The following is a 19,049-nucleotide window of genomic DNA, read 5'->3' on the forward strand; positions in this document are numbered from 1 at the left end:
TCTTGATTGTGGAGTTGTGGCTTTTGGGCCATCTAATAACTCCCATTTTTCATTCACATTTTTCTGCCTCAGTGTGTTTCTGGTTCTCCTGCTCCCAATTTTGCTCATAATTTTTCTCTGCTTTAGAAAATTAGCCCTTTTGAAGCACCCAGTGTATATATTACTGGTTGGGACTGTTCTCTGTTCGCTCACATTGAATGTAAATAGGTCATGATTAATGGTCCCTAGGTAACCACCAACTTCCAGTCTAGTGATCAACTCAACGTTATTCATTACACGGAGGTCTAATACAAAATTGCCTCATGGTGGGTGCAATACCTCTTGTGTTGGAAAATTACTATCTATAATTTTTAGAAGCTCCAATTGTGTGTTACTGCCGGTGAGCAGAGAATTGTGCTTTCCTCTAGCCAGGCCTAGCAGTGCAGGTCTATACCGCTCCCTTCCCAAGAGCAGAGCCCAAAGGAATTACTGACCTGCTGGCCGTTTGGTCAGGTTGAGGCAGTCTGCGTGGTACACTTTTGGGCAGCCCGTCTTCTTACACGACACTAGCTGTCCCCCGTCTCCACAGCTGAAGCACTCGTCCTCTCGCTCTTTCATGACCTCTGCCTGTGATCTGCGCTTCACTTGCTGCCGTCTTTTGAACTTCTTGGACTTCTCCTCTGTGAGGTGAGGGGGATTCTGAAAGTAAGATCATACAAATTAACACTGGTCTCTGCCCCCTCTAGGCAAGTGGCACAAGCCATGCTGAAATATCCTGCTACAGGAGAGCTGCCCACCTAGCACACAACTGTTGTCTCCAAAACAAGGCAACTGGGGATACTCTGCATAGTCAAACAGAGGAAACACTGGAATGAAACCCAAAGCAGAGTAACAATTCCATCTATACACAGTGGGGCCAAGCCACCCAAACTCCTGGCTTTCACGCCAGACTAACCTTCCTCTCCAGGACCCAATCTTGTCTCTTTTTTTTTTTGTAAACGAGAATCAAAAACTTATAAGTTGGTGACTGAATGACAAACTCCAGACAGTGAGATTAAAGAGAGAGAGATGTAAGCGTTTTTTACACATTAAAGAATTAAAAGTAGATTTGCTTTATCTTACCCTGAAAAGTATCAAAGCCATGGACGGTGATTCATGGATGTTAGCTTCCTATTATGGAGTGCACTGACTGAACAATAGAGCACATTTTAATACTTGAAGAGCTTTTAAAACCCCTCATGAAACATGCCATGAGTTATGCTGAAGTGAACATGACGTGAATGGTGCTTTCAACCCCAAATAGGGCAGTGGAAAAGTATCCCATTCTGGGAAATAACTGCTTTGCAGAGGACATATAATTAGCAAAACATTGCCACTGAAACCGGAGATGTACCTGGCATCTGACACAGCTGTTTCTAAATGTTTTGTGAAACCCATGTGACCTGTAGTAAGATGGGCTGCTGCTGCTACCGTATCTGGAAACGGTCTAGAACCTTTGCACTGAACGGATTGGTAAAAACGGGTACTGCATTGTACTTAGCAATGGCAAAACTAACACAGTGGGAATAAGATTGAGGGTACCAGAATGCATTGCTCTCTCTGATGAATGAGGCTGTTCAGAATTTAACAGAACTCAGACTGACGTATTTCATTATTTGGATATTTACCGACACAATGAGTGTCTCTCCTTTCCTTTTTCAGCTAAAATTTTCCATACTTGGACTTTGCCAAAAGGTGATTGTTTCTGGACAGCTTGACAAACCCCTGGGAAGTTGGTGAGTAACAAAAGGATTTATTGACACACATTGCTCCCCAGTACAAGAAACCTGACCTCTAACAAGGGATTAACTAAAAGACCAACTAAATTTGAAAAGTCAAACTTTAGTGTAAATAACCCTCTAGGCCAGATTTTGTCCTGCCTCTGAGAGCGGGCATGTGAGGAGGGGAGAAGCAGGAGGTGAATGCCGTGCACATGCTGTGTGGGGAGTGACTGCACGGAACATGGGCTATTTGACTAGCCAAGGCAGTTGTGAAAGCAGGGGATCACTCTAAGCAAGACCCTGCAATACACTCTAGCTGTGAAATATACTCCTTGCTAAAGAATTATTCGACTGATTCCGAGGCCTGGTCTACACCTAAAAATTAGGTCTAGCTACATTTCTCATGGCCGTGAAAAATGTTGCATGTAGTTAGGTCGTCCTAGCCCCCACACTGTCAACGTGGCTAGATTGACGTAAGAATTCTCTGTAGTGTAGACACTTCCTACATCAGTGGAAGGGGGAGAGGTGGATTAACTACATCCATGGAAAAACCCCTTCCAACGGTGTAGGAAGCATCTACGCTACCTAGGCACAGCTGCAGTGCTGTAGCCTCTGCAGGGTAGATATGGCCTGAGCTCTGACTTAAAAAAAAAAGTTTCCAGCCTTTAAAACATAAACAGAAGGAGATGGAACAGCTTCCGTACCAGAAGAGGTTAATAAGACTGGGACTTTTCAGCTTGGAAAAGAGACGACTAAAGAGGAATATGATAGAGGTCTATAAAATCATGACTGTGGTGGAGAAAGTAAATAAGGAAGTGTCATTTATTCCTTCTCATAACACAAGAAAAAATGGTTGCTCACTTTCTCGTCACTGTTGTTCTTCGAGTGATTGTTCATGTCTATTCCAAGCAGGTGTGTGCGCGCCACCCGGAAGATTTTCCCCCTAGCAGCGTCCACAAGGCCTGGGCGCCCTCTGGGGTGGCGCCTTCATGGTGCCCAATATCGAGCCCTGCCGACCCCCCCCACCCCCTCAGTTCCTTCTTGCCGACTATTCCGACAGAGGGGAAGGAGGGTGGGTATTGGAATGGACGTGAACGACACATCTCGAAGAAAAACAGTTACGAGAAAGTGAGTCACCATTTTTTCTTCTTCGAGTGATTGTTCATGTCCATTCCAAGCAGGTGATTCATAAGCTAGAGCTCAGGAGGTGGGGAGTTATCCACAGAAAAGAGCACGGCTCGCCCAAAAGCCGCATCGTCCCTGGACTGTTGTGTAATTGCACAGTGCGACGTAAATGTATGTATCAAGGACCACATGGCTGCCCTGCAGATTTCCTGAGCAGGGACTTGTGCCAGGAACGCCGCAGAGGAGGCCTGGGCCCTGGTAGAGTGAGCGGTTATCTGTAGAGCGGGCGCCTTTGCCAGGGTATAGCACTCCCTAATGCAGGACATTATCCTTGACGATATGTGTTGAGATGATACCGGAAGGCCCTTCATTCTGTCTGCCACGGCTCCGAAGAGTTGGACGGACTTCTGGAACAACTTAGTTCTCTCTGTGTAGAGGGCTAAGGCCCTACGCACGTCCAGTGAGTGCAGCCTGTGCTCCCTATCGGAGGAGCGTAGCTTGGGATAAAACACTGGGAGGAAGATGTCCTGGGTCATGTGAAAATGGGAGACAACCTTCGGGAGAAAAGCCGGATGAGGCCTCAGCTGAACCTTATCCTTATGAAAACCTGTGTAAGGGGGCTCAGACGTGAGGGCCCTGAGCTCCGAAACCTGTCAAGCCGAGGTAATTGCGATGAGGAACGCAACCTTGAATGAGAGAGATAGCAGGGAGCAGGTGGCCAGAGGTTCAAATGGCAGGCCTGAAAGCCTGGAGAGGACTAGACTGAGGTCCCAGGCAGGGACAGGCTGACATGTGAGTGGGAAGAGCCTGTCCAAACCCTTGAGAAAACGACTGACCATAGAGTTTGCAAAGACCGAGAGACCGTCTGAACCCGGATGGAAGGCGGAGATAGCGGCCAAGTGGACCCTTATTGATGACCGGGACAAGTCTTGATGCTTTAGGTGAAGAGGGTAGTCCAGTATAAATGGCATGGGGGCGAGGAGCAGCGGCTGACTATGTTGCTCTGCCCAGATGGAGAACCTTTTCCACTTGGCCAGGTATGTAGCCCTGGTGGAGGGCTTTCTACTACCCAGGAGAACTCATCTGACCTGGTCTGAACAAGAGAGCTCTGTGGCACTTAGCCATGGAGCATCCAGGCCGTAAGGTGGAGCGACTCCAGATTCAGGTGCCGGAGTCGGCCCTGGTCCTGTGCGATCAGGTCGGAGACCAGTGGTAAGGCGAGTGGGGCCGGTATGGACATTTCCAGGAGAGAGGTGAACCAGTGCTGAGGTGGCCACACCATCGCTGTTAGTATGACTCAGGCCCAGTCCCTGTGGATCTTGAGGAGCGCCCTGTGGACTAGCGGGATGGGTGGGAAAGCATACAGCTGGCAGCCCTCCCACGAGAGGAGGAAGGCGTCCCCGATGGACCCCGAGCCGTGGCTCCCGAGAGAACAGAATGTCTGACATTTCCTGTTGCCTGGAGTGGCGAACAGGTCTATCTGGGGAGAGCCCCAGAACCGGAAGATTGAGCTCACCACGTCTGGCTGAAGGGATCACTCGTGGCTGTTGAAGGTCCGGCTGAGGCTGTCCACCAGTGTGTTTCGCACCCCTGGGAGGTATGAGGCCTGCAGGTGTATCGAGTGCTCTATGCAGAAGTCCCACAGTGCAAGGGCTTCCCAGCATGGGGGAGAGCAGCGTACGTCCCCATTTGTTGATATAAAACATCGCCGACATGTTGTCCACGAGGATTGAAACACATCTGCCCGTTATGTTTTCAAAGCGTAGTATGCCAGACACACTGCCCTCAGCTTTTCGACATTGGTGTGAAGAGCGAGGTCCACCGGAGACCAGAGGCCTTGGGTCTTGAGGTCCGCTAGGTGAGCCCCCCAACCCAGATCTGAGGCGTCTGACACCAAGATGAGCGAGGGCTGGCAAAAGGTACCCCGTGCAAACCGAGGGTTGAGCCACCATAGGAGGGAGTCCAGTACCAGGCGGGGCAGGGTTACAACCCTGTCCAATGCATCTCGGGCTGGTCGGTACACTGACGCCAGCCAAGACTGGAGTGGGCACAGCCTGAGCCTGGCATGCTGCATCATGTACGTGCAGGAGGCCATGTGTCCCAGCAGCTTTAGACAGTTTCTTGCCGACGTCGTGGGGAACCGTCGGAGGCCTTGTACGATGTCCTGAAGTGAGTGAAACCTGGCCTCCTGGAGGTACGCCCTGGCTTGAGTAGAGTCCAGGACCGCGCCTATGAACTCTATCCTCTGCATCGGGGACAGAGTGGATTTCTCCTCATTCAGGAGGAGACCTAAGTGGAGGAAGGTCCTCCTTATAAACTTGACCTGAGCCTCCACCTGGGCCCTCGAGCAACCCTTGATCAGCCAGTCGTCGAGGTATGGGAAAATCTGTATCTGCCACTTGCGTAGGAACGCCGCAACGACTGCCATGCATTTTGTGAATACTCGCAGGGCAGTCAACAGTCCGAACGGGAGGATGGCAAACTGGTAGTGGCCTGTGTTCCCCACGAATCTGAGGTAACGTCTGTGATGTGGGACTATTGCGATATGAAAATATGCATCCTTCAAGTGGAGGGCGGCGTACCGGTCTCCTGGATCCAGTGAGAGATAACGGAGGTTAGAGAGACCATGCGAAACTTGAGTTTCTTTACGTACTTGTTGAGTTGTCACAGGTCCAGTATGGGTCTGAGGCCCCCCTTAACCTTCGGTATTAGGAAGTACCAGGAGTAGAAACCCTTGCCCCATAGCTCCTGAGGAACCTCCTCCACTGCCTATACTGAGAGGAGGGACTGCACCTCTTGACACAGAAGTTGCTTGTGAGAGGGTCCCTGAAGAGGGATGGGGAAGGGGGTTGAGGGGGGTGGGAGGGTACAGAATTGGATGGAATATCCCCTCTTTACCGAGCGGAGCACCCAGTGGTCCGAAGTAATTTGAGACCAGGCACGGTAGAAAGGGGATAGATGGGATGAGAAAGTAAGACGGGAAGGATCCAAAGGTCGAACTGGCAAGCCATCCTCGACCGTACCCTCAAAAGGGTGGTCTAGAGCCCTGTGGGGCCCTAGACTGGCCTGAGTTTTGCCCAGAGGGAGGACGTTGCCTCCTCCGAGTGCGGAGCGTCCTGGCGGTTCTGGGGCTGATAAGGACAAGGAGCAGGTTGAGGCCTAAACTGTCTGCACTGGGTAGCAGGCGTGTGAAGCCCCAGTGAATGAAGGGTAGCCCTCGAGTCCTTCAAGCTGTGAAGTCTCTTATCCATCTTCTCGGAGAAGAGAGCTACAACTTAGAAGGGAAGGTCTTGAATGGTCTGTTGGACCTTGTGGGGAAGACCAGAGACCTGTAGACAGGAGCCTCTCCTCATAACCACCCCTGTGGCCAAAGTGCAAGAGGCCGCATCCAGGGCCGCTTGTAAAGACGTTCAGGAGACCAACTTCTCCTCCTCCACGAGTGCAGAGAACTCCCCCCGAGCTTCCTGGTGCAGCAGCTCTGTACATTTTGCCATGGATGAGCAGGTGTTATGTCCGTAGCGGCTTACTATGGCCTGTTGGTTGGCTATACGAAGCTGTAGACCTGCTGTGGAGTAGAACTTCTGGCCAAACAGGTCCAGTTTCTTGGCATCACTGTTTTTAGGGGTGGAGCCTTGAAACCCCTGATGTTCTCTCTGATTGGCCACGTTGACCACCAAAGAGTCTGGCGGAGGGCGGGTATAAAGGTGTTCATACCCTTTAGAGGGAACAAAGTAGCGGCGCTCAGATTATTTGGCCGTAGGTGCCAGAGAAGCAGGGGTTCACCACAAGTTCTTAGACGTTTCAGTTATTGACTTGATAAATGGCAATGCAACCCTGGATGGGCCGGAGGGAGCCAGGATGTCTATGACCGGGTCTAAGTCTTCTTCTACCTCCTCTGCCTGAATCTCCAGGCTTTGGGCGGCCCGCTTCAAAAGCTGTTGAAGAACCCTGTTGTCCTCCAAAGCTAGGGCCGGTGAAGTCCCCGCGACCGCTTCGTCGGGTGAAGACAAGGAAGAGAGAACCGGAGGTGGACCCAGTTCACTGCCTTCAGCCCCCCCGGGGTTCCTCGGCACGCGGTACTTGGTCTGAGGAACTGGCGCCGATGAAGAACTCTGCATCGCAGCCAGTGCCAGGGCAGGTAAAACCGGTGGGACCGAGACTGTTGAGGTCGGTAGGGACGGAGCTGAGGCTTCCACCGGTGCCGTCAGTTGGGGAGCCGGTGCCGGGGCCGGCTGAGGCACTGGTGCTGAAATCACGTGAGTCGGGGGGGCCACTCTGCCCGAGGGCGCCACCATCATTGGCAGTGCCGGCGCTGACTGTGGCACAAACGAGGCCGAGGACGCCGACGCCGTTCTGGAGCCCGGACCATGGACTTGACCCTGGCTCTGACGGAACGCCCAGGGTGTCCAGAAGGGCCATTGAGCAGGTGGTTGCCACTGTTGTTGCCACGGTGCCGGCTATAGTTGGTGATTGCGCCGGGACCGGGATCTTCTGCTGCGCGATGTGCTCAATCAAGCCGAGTCTACCTCCGACTCCGAGGTCTCCGAATAAGACCACCACGGAGGAGCAGTCCCCTGGGTCGCCAACGAACGACGACTCGACTCCGGGGAGCGGCGCACTTCCTGCGTCTGTGCAGGGGGTGCCGGAGATGGAGACCGACGAACCATCATGGTTGGCCTGCCCCTGGAGTGGAACAGGGGCCATGCGGTCGCCGGGGACTTGTCCCTCTTTCGCAGGGAGGCCAGCGCCAGGAGGTGCATCAGGTCCATTGCCGCCTCAAACGCCTCTGGCGTCGATGGTGGTTGTATGTCCACCAGATGGTGCGGGGACCGAGGAGGGTTCGGACTTGACAGGACGCTGGCTGGGGGCAGGAATCAATGAGACCCTGGGCGGAAGCGAGGTGGACGTAGTCTATGCTGAGCCACTCGCAGACGGCACCAGTATCTTAGGCTTCAAGGGGGGTGATCAGCCCCCTCACCGGCCTCTTCTTCTTTACCGGCACCGGGGATGGAGAATGGTGCCGAACGGATGCCGACGCCCTATGTCCCGAAGGGTGGGGGTGCCGGTGGGCTTTAGAGTCCTTAGTCTGGCCCGATTCACATGCTGTTGGCACCGGAGCGCTGCACACGGAAGCGGATGTGTTCGGTGCCGGGTCGTTGGGTCCCGGGTCGGACTGCGGTCTCAGAGCAGCCTCCGTGAGCAGGAGTTTCATTCTCTGTTCTCTGTCCTTAAGGGATCTTGGGCGGAAACCCTTGCAAATGCAGCACCTGTCCTTTTGGTGAGTCTCACCAAGGCACTGCAGGCAGGACGAGTGAGGATCACTCTTGGGCATAAACTTGCCGCAGGACTCACAGAGTTTAAACCCCGGAGACCCAGGCATACCCCCGGAGGGGAAACTATCTATCTACCAAACACTACTAACTATGTGATAAGTACAACTACAGAGAAAAACTATTTACACTAAGAACAAAGACACTGCTAAGGCGCTTGCTGCACGAGCGAGCAAAGTTCCAGCTAGCCATCACAGGCAGTAAGAAGGAACTGAGGGGGTGGGGGGGTCGGCGGGGCTCGATATTGGGCGCCATGAAGGTGCCACCCCAGAGGGCGCCCAGGCCCTACGGACGCTGCTAGGGGGAATCTGGCTGGCGCGCACGCAGCGCACACACCTGCTTGGAACGGACATGAACAATCACTCGAGGAAGAACTGGGGGTCACCAAATGAAATTAATAGTCAGCAGGTTTAAAACAAACAAAAGGAAGTATTTCTTCACACAACGCAGTCAGTGGAACTTTTTACCATAGAATCATAGAATATCAAGGTTGAAAGGGACCTCAGGAGGTCATCTAGTCCAACCCCCTGCTTGAAACAGGATCAATCCCCAATTTTTGCCCCAGATCCTTAAATGGCCCCCTCAAGGATTGAACTCACAACCCTGGGTTTAGCAGGCCAATGCTCAAACCACTGAGCTATCTCTCTCCCCAATGATGTTGTGAAGGCCAAGACTATATCAGGGTCAAAAAAGAAATAGATAAGTTCATGGAGGATCGGTCCATCAATGGCCATTAGCCAGGATGGGCAGCAATGGTGACCCTAGCCTCTGTTTGCCAGAAGCTGGGAATGGGTGACAGGGGATGGATCACCTGATGATTCCCTGTTCTGTTCATTCCCTATGGGGCACCTATCGTAACTATCGTAAGACAGGATACTGGGCTAGATGGAGCTTTGGTCTGACTTAGTATGGCCGTTCTTACGTTCTGTGCTGTCTTCTGAGTCTGCAGACAGCCTGAAACAATCCCTCTGAGGGAGTGAAAAGACCGTTACCTTTTCTGTAACTGGTGTTCTTCGAGATGTAGGAATGCGTTACCTAGGGAGGTGGTAGAATCTCCTTCCTTAGAGGTTTTTAAGGTCAGGCTTGACAAAGCCCTGGCTGGGATGATTTAACTGGGAATTGGTCCTGCTTTGAGCAGGGGGTTGGACTAGATGACCTTCTGGGGTCCCTTCCAACCCTGATATTCTATGATTCTATGTGTTGCTCAAGTCTATTCCATAATAGGTGTGCCAGTTTTTCCCCTAGCAGTACCCGTAGGGGGGAGTGCCCCCCTCCCCCGCAACCCCTGGAGCAGCGCCTACCTGGCACAGTATAAGGGGGGCTGCACTCCCCTCACCCTCAGTTCCTTCTTGCCAGACAACTCTGACAGAGGGGAAGGAGGGTAGGGTGTGGAATAGACATGAACAACACATCTCAAAGAACACCAGTTACGGAAAAGGTAACTGTCTTTTCTTCTTCGGGTGATTGCTCATGTGTATTCCACAATAGGTGATTCCAAGCTATATCTGTTGGAGGTGGGTAGGAGTTCACAAGTTCTCGGGACGGAGTACCGCCCTGCCAAACCCGGCATCATCCCTGGCCTGGGAGACAATTGCATAGTGCGAGGCAAACATGTGAACCCAAGACCACGTGGCGGCCCTACAAATGTCCTGGATGGGGATGTGGGCCACAAAGGCAGCCGACGAGGCCTGCGCCCAAGTCGAGTGTGTCCTCACAATGGGTGGCGGGGGGACACCTGTCAGCTCATAACAGGACGGATGCACGAAGTGATCCGCTTAGAAAGCCTCTGAGTGGAAATAGTAGAAAACGAACAGTTGCAAAGACTTTCTGAACGGCTTGGTCCGCTCGAAGTAGAAAGCTAGAGCTCGCCTCACGCTGAGCGTGTGGAGATGGCGTTCCTCACTAGTCGTGTGAAGCTTGGGGCAGAGGACTGGCAGAAAAATGTCCTGACCCATGTGGTAGGTGGAGATCACTTTCGGAAGGAGTGGAGCTGGACCTTGTCCTTATGAAAAACTGTATACAGCGGTTCGGAGGTTAGGGCCCTGAGCTCCGAGACCCGCCTGACTGACGTGATAGCTACCAGGAAGGCCACCTTCCATGAATGCATCCGATGAAGTGAGCTGTAGCTCACGAAAGCTTATGCTCAAATAAATTGGTTAGTCTCTAAGGTGCCACAAGTACTCCTTTTCTTTTTGCGAATACAGACCAACACGGCTGCTACTCTGAAACCTTCCATGAGAGGTGAGACCAGAAACACGTGGCCAGTGGTTCAAACGGGGCCCCCATGAGACAAGCCAGCACCAGGTTTAGGTCCCATTGCGGAACCAGGGGCTTGGAATATGGGTAGAGACGGTCCAAACCCTTAAGGAATCAGCCAGTAATAGCATGGGAAAATACTGCGTGACCTTGCACCGGGGGATGAAAGGCTGATATGGCCACCAAGTGTACCCTGACTGATGAGGGTGCCAGTCCCTGGGCCCTCAGGTGGAGGAGGTAATCAAGGATAAGCTGGATCGGGGCGGCTGTCGGGGAAACACCCTGGCCTGGCGCCCACCTCGAAAACCGAGGCCACTTCACCACATAGGACCGGCGAGTGGAGGGCCATCTACTTTTGAGGAGGACGTGCTGAACCTGTTCCGAGCATGTCCTTTCCTCGCCACCTAGCCATTGAGCAGCCACGCAGTGAGGTGAAGCGTTGCTGGGTTGGGATGGAGGAGGCGGCCCTGGTCATGAGAGAGCAGGTCCAGGCAGAGCAGCAACTGCCATGGCAGAGCTACCGCCATCCCCGAGAGGGTCCCGTACCAGTGTTGCCTGGGCCATGCTGGGGCAACGAGGAGGACCCTGGCTTTGTCCGTCTTTATTTTCTCCAGGACCTTGCTGATCAGAGAGAACGGGGGAAAGGTGTAGAGGAGCTGGCCTGACCAGGACAGGGTAAAGGCATCGGAGATAGCGTCCCTCCCTAGGCCCCCCCGGAGCAGAACCAGGAGCATCGTCGGTTCTGCCTGGTCGCAAATAGGTCCACCTGGGGAGTATCCCACCTTTGGAAGAGTTGGTGAGCCACTTCCAGGTGTAGAGACCACTCGTGCTGAGAGGAAAAATTCCTGCTCAAGCGATCCGCCCTGACATTCCGGGCACCTGGCAGGTGGAAGGCTTTTAAGTAGATGTTGTGGGCTATACAGAGGTCCCACAGACTGAGGGCTTCATGGCAGAGGGCAGAGGATCAGGCCCCGCCTTACCTGTTGATATAGAACATTGAGGCCGTGTTGTCCGTGAGGACCCTGATTACCTTGCCCTCCAGGTGCGAGCGGAACGCCATACACGCCAGTCGCACCGCCCTGAGTTCCTTGACACGTATATGAAGAGGTAGGTCCTCCAGAGACCACAGGCCTTGAGTCTGAAAGTTCCCCACATGGACCCCCCAACCCAGGTCTGACACAGCTCCAACGACAGGGCCCTGTCCCTGAAAGGGACCCCCCGGAGCATGTTGTTTGGGGCGGACCACCACTGTAAGGAGATGATCACAGAGTCCAGCATGGTGAGGACCTTGTCCACCCTGTCTATGGCCTGGGAGAACTGCGAGGCCAGCCAGAGCTGGAGGGGGCCTCATTCTGAGTCTGTGCACGCAGACATGTTACAGGCAAGCCCTGGCTGTCGTCACTCGGAACCTGGTGACCGAGTTGATAAGCCCTTTCAGGGTCTTGAACCTGTCTGGTGGGAGAGAGGCCCTGGCAGACGTTGCGTCCAGTAGCGCCCCGATAAACTCTATGCATTGGACTGGAACTAACGTGGCCTTGGCGTTGTTTATCAACAGGCCCAGGGCAGTACATGTGGACAGGAGGAGCGCCACGTGATCTCTCACCTGCGACCGGGAGGTGCCTTTGACTAGCCAGTCATCCAGATATGGGAATATTTGGACCCCCTGGCGTCTGAGGTAGGCCGCTACCACTACCATACACTTTGTAAAGACTCTGGGGGCAGTGGACAGACCAAATGGTAGGACCGTGAATTGGTAGGGACTCCAAGGAGAGATTGCTGAACTGGAATTAAATCGCCAACTGGATACAATTAACTTAAGCTTGAATAAAGGCTGGGAGTGGATGGGTCATTACACAAAGTAAAACTACTTCCCCATGTTGATTCCTTCCCCCCACCACCCGCTGTTCCTCAGACATTCTTGTCAACTGCTGGAAATGGCCCACCTTGATTATCACTACAAAAGGTCCCCCCCACACCCCGCTCTCCTGCTGGTAATAGCTCACCTTACCTGATCACTCTCGTTACAGTGTGTATGGTAATACCCATTGTTTCATGTTCTCTGTGTCTATAAATCTCCCCACTGTATTTTCCACTGCATGCATCCGATGAAGTGAGCTACAGCTCATGAAAGTTTATGCTCAAATAAATTGGTTAGTCTCTAAGGTGCCACAAGTCCTCCTTTTCTTTAACTAAACTAACTGCATTAGCTAACTGACTACAGGTACTACTGAACAAACGAAGAGTTCTGGGGACGAGCTGCTGCAGGGCTGGGGCAGAGTACTTCCAACGCACCTTCACTGGCGGCAAGAAGGAACTGAGAGTGGGGGGAGTGCAGTCCCCCTTATACCGCGCCAGACAGGCTCCACTCCAGCGGTCGCGGGGAGGGGGTGCTCCCCCCTACAGGCACTGCTAGGGGGAAAAACCTCCGGCACCCGTGCACGTGGCAGGCATGCACACCTATTGTGGAATACACATGAGCAATCACTCAAAGAAGAACTACCTCAGTCATCAGACTGAAATGTTAATTCTGGATCCCAACAATGGCAAGTTAAGTGTAAACACCATTAGCTATTTCACTGCTGATTGTTTTATCAGAAACATTCATAATGTGCTTATCATAGAACTCCAAACCAACCCCCCAGGCCCAAAGCACCAGCTGCTCCCATCCAACTACCAAAACCTCCAGCTTCCCCTGATTTCTATGATGTACCAAAAAGATGAGGCACACCAGGAACTGAAGATGTGGCATGAGCATACAATAAACTGAGCTTAACATCAAAATAAACAACAGAGGGGCTCACTGTGACAACTGTGTGATTCAGCTCATCCGTAATTAATGGAAAAGCTGTGGTTTTCATTGAAATGAGGCTGCTAAAGAATTTCCAGTCTGCTACACCACAAGGCCACAAAACCCGGGATCCCCCTACAGAATTTAGGCCCAGCTTGCTGTGGAGAACACAGGGCCTGGCCTGTAAACTTGTGAGGCTTTGGTGGTGCAGCATCTAACTCAACTCTCAACGAGGCAGTTTCTTTGTTGCAGTACGTGCCTACTAACTCCACAGCACAGAGTTTACAAGCTGCTTTGTGAAACATGTGGAACTAGTAAACAGCTGCGGCTCAGACTCTGCTGGTGAAGACTGCGAGCCACACCAGCTGGTTCTGCAGTTTTTCATTAAGAAGTCCCCATCTCAAGCAAACAGTAAAATTCAAAATAAAGTATTAATTCCTGTTAGCGCAACATTAAGATTACGAAATCAAGTGCTCAAAAGTCAGGAAGCTCCAAAAGCAAACATTTCTCCTCCGATGTTAGCTCATCCCTGTTGCATGTATAGAGTATTTCTGTTCCTATTTACTCATAAACTTTAATGTATTATTGCTAAACCCGTGGAGAAAAATACTTATGAAATCTCCTAGTGCAGACAAGGCCTCTTTGTGGGTGCTCTGCTCTGGAATTTGGTTCCTACACTGATTTAACAAAATCTAAGATTCTGTGCTCCTGCAACCTAAAGTGAGGTACTTGCATGTTTGCCCAACTCAGCCTCAGCAGGATTTTCACAATCACTTTGAAAATACAGTGGCATTTATCATGGCACTTCTGTGTCCCTGCAGCAAGCAAGCCACTCCAATTCAAAGAGAGCCCTTGGAATAAAAAGAAGCCAGAGAAGGGCTGTCTTACCTTTGGCCGCACTCCTAGGAACCCGCTGCAATTCGGAGCACCACATTTGCAAACTGTCTTTCCATTCCCCAAACATTCCAGGTTGTAGTTGAAAGTCAGCTCAGTCCCTGGGAATAAAAGAAATCGGTAGGCAACATCTGGACTGTGACAAACCATACAGCTTCTCCTGCTAAACTGAAGAAACACCAGAGCCTACTCACGGCTGGCAGAAATGTGGAGGGGCACCAGCTTCTCCCCCCTCCCCTAGGGTAGATCTACACGGATCGGCAACTAGATGCAGACCCCATCACCAGCCACATTCCAGGTTTTGACATTGCATTTGTTTGCTTGCCAGTGGCAACCCAGGAATCATATTGCTGGGCCCTGGGCAATTATAACAATGCCACTCTGCTCAGGGGCACAGATGCTCACTGAGAAGGGGGGGGGGGTGGAGAGATAGGGAGCAAGGGGAGCTGTTAAGACTCTATGGGGGCTAGGGGGAGCTGGATCTAGCTGTGGGGGGGCATCCTGACAGTTCCTGCCATTCCTAGGAGAGTTCCTCAGTATCTGGCTCCCTCTGCACTGACGTCCCCCTACCCAGGTGCCAGTGCCCCACCCCCAGCCTATCCCAGCTAGCTGGGGGGCTTACACTGTGTCCCCTCTGCATGGTCCCTGCACCCCAGAGCTGGCTGGCACAACTGCTATAGCCGGCCGGGAAAGGAGAGCTGTTCCCACCTGCTCGCCAGCGGCCCACCCGATGCTGTGTGCCGTTGGAGCTGTTCTGGCCCCTCCTCCAGGTCCCTGGCCCCCTGCCCCCGCCGCGCATGTGCCAGGAGATGGAAACACATCTGGGTCCCGCTCTTGCCTCCACAAGATATCGTGGGGGTGGAAAACATGGGCCAGGTGGCAGAAACACACAATCAGCCCTCCCAATACACCCTCTGTTGTATGTGCCAGGCTTACGTGTTCCACCCTTTGTGTACGGAGGCTTTCCTACAGGCCGCCTCAGCTCCAGACCCTCCCCTTTCCTGACAGAGACGGCCCACCAGAACTCCGGGTCAGCAACAGAACAAGGTCCCTTACCAGCTTTGATATTGACAAGAGCAAAGAGCCCAACGCGCGTATCACCATTCACGGACCATTTCTGAGTCTCACAGTTGGGTTGGCAGCAATGGTTCATAAATCGAGCGTAATTGCCCTTCGGTCCCGCATCAATGATTCGATCCTAAAATCACAAGGAAAAGCGACTTTTCTAACGTAACATCTCCTGCTCGAGCCACCCCACAAAGGCCCTGCCCTGTCCCCAAAGCGTGTTACGACGTATTCTCAGTGCTGGCTTTAAGTGCCTGGGTATGCGTTTTACAATGCCCTACAGCCAATACCTTTTACCGTATGCACTTCTGACACCTGGCAGAATCCAAACAAGCTTCTGCTCTCAGATCTCCTTTGCTGGAGCTTGCAGGCAAAGTGCAAAATGCAGAGAACTGCCCTTCCCCAACCCCCCGAGCATCTCTTCCTCCAATGGAGATGGAGGCTTCCTAATGAAAGAGGCTGCTGCCTGGCACATCCAGCTTTTCCTTCCCCAGAAGGGTAAAACCCAGGGCTTGTATTGGGCCAGCATGCTGCAGCAGGGCATACCAGCACCACTCCTATGCTGCTCTCTTGTGCTCCATAATCATCTTCTTATTTATGATTTGTATCACTGAAGCACCGAGGAGCCCTAGGTGTGGACCTGAACCCCGCTGTGTTAGGCGCTGTACAAACAAAGAATCACAAGATGGTTGGTCCTGCCCCAATCTATGTATAAGACAAGAAACAACAAATGAACACAGACAGACGGGGGCATACAAGTAAACAATCAGACAATAATGGTCAACATGACAGGCAGCAGTCTCTGCGCACCACCAGTCTAACTCTTGCCAACTTTTTTATAGCTGTCACAGCAAAGGAGATTTTTGAGACTGCATCTGCAGGTGGATAACAAGGTAGCTTTGCAGATCTTAATGGGAAGCGCCTCCCAAGCATGTGGGCCAGCACAGGGGAAAGCACAAGGGAGCTTTCTGGAACATTTAACACGTGGGCAGCGCACACTCATGTCCTGGGCCAATCAGAGGTGAGCACTGATGGCTTGATAACAAATATGAGATGACTGGAAGGTTGTGACAGGCCATGAAGGGCCTTGAAAGTGAAGATAAGCAGCTTGTGCTTGATGCTCTAGAGCAGGGGGAGCCAGTGGAGGGTGCAAAGAGAGGAGTGACATGGTCAAACCAAGGGCTAGGAAAAGACCTTTGAAGGAGTGTTCTGAATAGATACGAGCAGAGCAAGGTCTCATTTATCAAAGCCAAAGAGAAGGAGGCTGCAGTAATCGAGAAGACGGGAGCTGGGATGAGTGTTTCAGCTGGATGGATGGCTGGGAAAGGCCATCTCTTAGAGGCACTATGCAGAAAGAAACAGCAAGATTTAGACACAGGCTCGACGTGAGGCCCTAGCAAGAGCGCCAAGCTGAAGATGACACCAAGTTATGGGACGGAGTGACAGGCAGGATAGGATAGTGTGGTCCACAGTGATAGTTTTCATTTGCGTTCAACAATGCCTGTTGGCTGATCAGCGCTCAGCCGGTAACAATCACGCTAATGAACACGGCGCTTCTGTGGTGCAATTACCTCTGCCCACCCTCGGGTTTGGGACTGTACTTTGGTGCGGCAAAGTGGGTGGAAAGACCTGAAATGCCACTGAAAGAAAGAAGGGCTTCCGGTTTTAATGAGACAAAAGCAGAGCTTCGGGTTCCGTCCTGTCGGATCCATGCTGCTATGGGCCAGGTCAAACACCAATGTCTAACTGGGGAGCTTGACCCTGGGTTTCTTGAGACTCAGGAGCCTTTCAGGCTTCTGGGTCAGCTATGTGCAACTACTGGAAAAGTCGAAGCCCAGGAGGACTTTTGAGGGGCTCACTCTGGGACCTGATTGCTCGTGGAGGCAGGTGCGAGTGTCTCTCAGTGAGGGCCTTGAGACACCACGCATGAGGCATGCCTGTGCAGAGAGACACTGCATGGCTGCACTTTAAAGCTCCTGAGATACTTCTGCTGTCTCTGAAAGGCAAAAGAGAAGGACAGAGAAGCAGGCAAGACAGCAAGAGTGCAGAGAAGCCCACAGCTATGACCCAAGTCTCTGCTTGGTGCTCAGGTGCTTTGAATTCAAGTCATGACGAGTCTCAGAAACTCAATGATGCACCTAATAGTGGAACAAGAGCAGAGCGTGCTATTGAGCACTATTCTGACACCTGTGATCAAGGGAGGCCTGGAGCTGTGGAATCCTGTGCTCCCGAACAGTGCCCTAAGGGTCTGTCTACACTGCAGTGTAAGCCCAGGATTAGCAGAACTCGAGTTAGCAGACTCTAGGTTTATTAACCTAGGGTTTGAACTCATTTGGGCCTCCAGCGTCTACACTGCATTATGTGGGCCCGAGTCCAAGCACCCACATCCCAGGCTTCCTAGCACCCTTCCAAAATGTGGCTGCTCTCGCCCTTTGTTCATGGTGCAGTGTGGGAAAACTTGACAGTCCAGAAGCAGTTGGACACCTCTACAGTTGCTCCAAAGACAACCGGAGAATACAGCTCTGTTGGGGCAGATATCGCCACCAACGAACAGTGCACGAAGCCAAGACCTGAGGCTGGAGAGTAGACAAAGGGTGCAATGGGGGAGGGGAGCAGTGCTGCGAGGTCTGTGAGTTGACAATCAGCAAGTTACAGTCCTAGCAGGCTCCTTCTCTGACCATAGCCAGAAGGGAAATATGCTCTGGTGAACAGAAGACAGCCTCAGGATCTTAGCAGGGGTGGCCTGAGACACTTTCAGCGGATCCACCATGGACCCAAGAATAGAGAGCCATTAAGAGCAGAAATCCTATTTAGAGAAACCCTATTGCCTGTCTGCCTATATGGCCCCTGTGACCATCATATCTGAGCACTGGGGAATCATGGAATCGTAGGCCTGGAAGGGACCTCTCAAGGTCATCTAGTCCCATCCCCTGCACCGAGGCAGGACTAGGTATTATCTAGACCAGCATTTCTCAAACTGGGGTCCGCGAGGGTACTCCAGGGGGTCTGCGGACCCCGCCGATCAACTCCTCCCCCTCCCTCCCAGTGCCTCCCACACACTGGGGAACAGCTGTTCACCGGGTGCAGGAGACGCTGGGAGAGAGGAGAAGGAGTGGGGACAGAGCGCTCGGGGGAGGGGGCGGAAAGAGGTTGAGCAGGGGTGGGGCCTTGGGGGAGTGGGGCGAGGCCTGGGGCTGAGCAGGGACTTGGGGGTTAGCAAAAAAATTTACATAAAAATGGGGGTCCTCAGGTTGCTAAAAGTTTGAGAGCCGCTGATCTAGACCACCGCTGACAGGTGTTTGTTTAACCTGCTCTTGAAAACCTCCAATGATGGAGATTCCAGAACCTCCCGGGGTAATTTGTACCAGTGCTTAGCCACCCTGTCAGAAAGTTTTTCCCAATCTCCAACCTAAACCATCCTTGCTGCAATTTAAGCCCATTGCTTCTTGTCCTATCCTCCGAGGTTAAGGAGAACAATTTATCACCTCCTCCCTATAATAATTGTTTATGTACTAGAAGACTTATGTCCCCTCTCAGTCTTCTCTTCTCCTGACTAAACAAACCAAATTTTTTCAATCTTTCCTCATAGGGCATGTTTTCTACACCTTTAATAATTTTTGTTGCTCTTCTTTGGACTTTCTCCACAGTGTGGTGCCCAGAACTGGACACAATACTCCAGCTGAGGCCTTATCAGTGCTGAGTAGAGTGGAAGAATTAGTTCTTGTGTCTTGCTTTCAACACTCCTGCTCATACACCCCAGAATGATGTTTGCTTTTATTTTTTTTTTGCAACAGTATTCTATTGTTTACTTATATTTACCGTGTGATCCACTATAACCCCAGATCCCTTTCT

General features: G+C 52.1%; 1 protein-coding gene across 3 annotated transcripts in view; it reads right to left on the reverse strand.

Moving 5' to 3' along the window:
* Window positions 1-19,049, reverse strand: part of NSD1 (nuclear receptor binding SET domain protein 1) — a 105,035-nt gene that overhangs the window by 17,830 nt on the left and 68,156 nt on the right. For all 3 annotated transcript variants that reach the window (XM_084635857.1, XM_084635856.1, XM_084635855.1), the window contains exons 18-20: window positions 15,189-15,330; window positions 14,127-14,233; window positions 474-678 (exon numbers count right to left, since the gene is read on the reverse strand). In XM_084635857.1, the coding sequence (XP_084491983.1) occupies window positions 474-678; window positions 14,127-14,233; window positions 15,189-15,330 (454 nt within the window). The remainder of the gene's footprint in view (window positions 1-473; window positions 679-14,126; window positions 14,234-15,188; window positions 15,331-19,049) is intronic.

The sequence above is a fragment of the Lepidochelys olivacea genome, assembly GCF_965140295.1.
Source record: "Lepidochelys olivacea isolate rLepOli2 genome assembly, chromosome: 8".
NCBI classification, from domain to species: domain Eukaryota; kingdom Metazoa; phylum Chordata; order Testudines; family Cheloniidae; genus Lepidochelys; species Lepidochelys olivacea.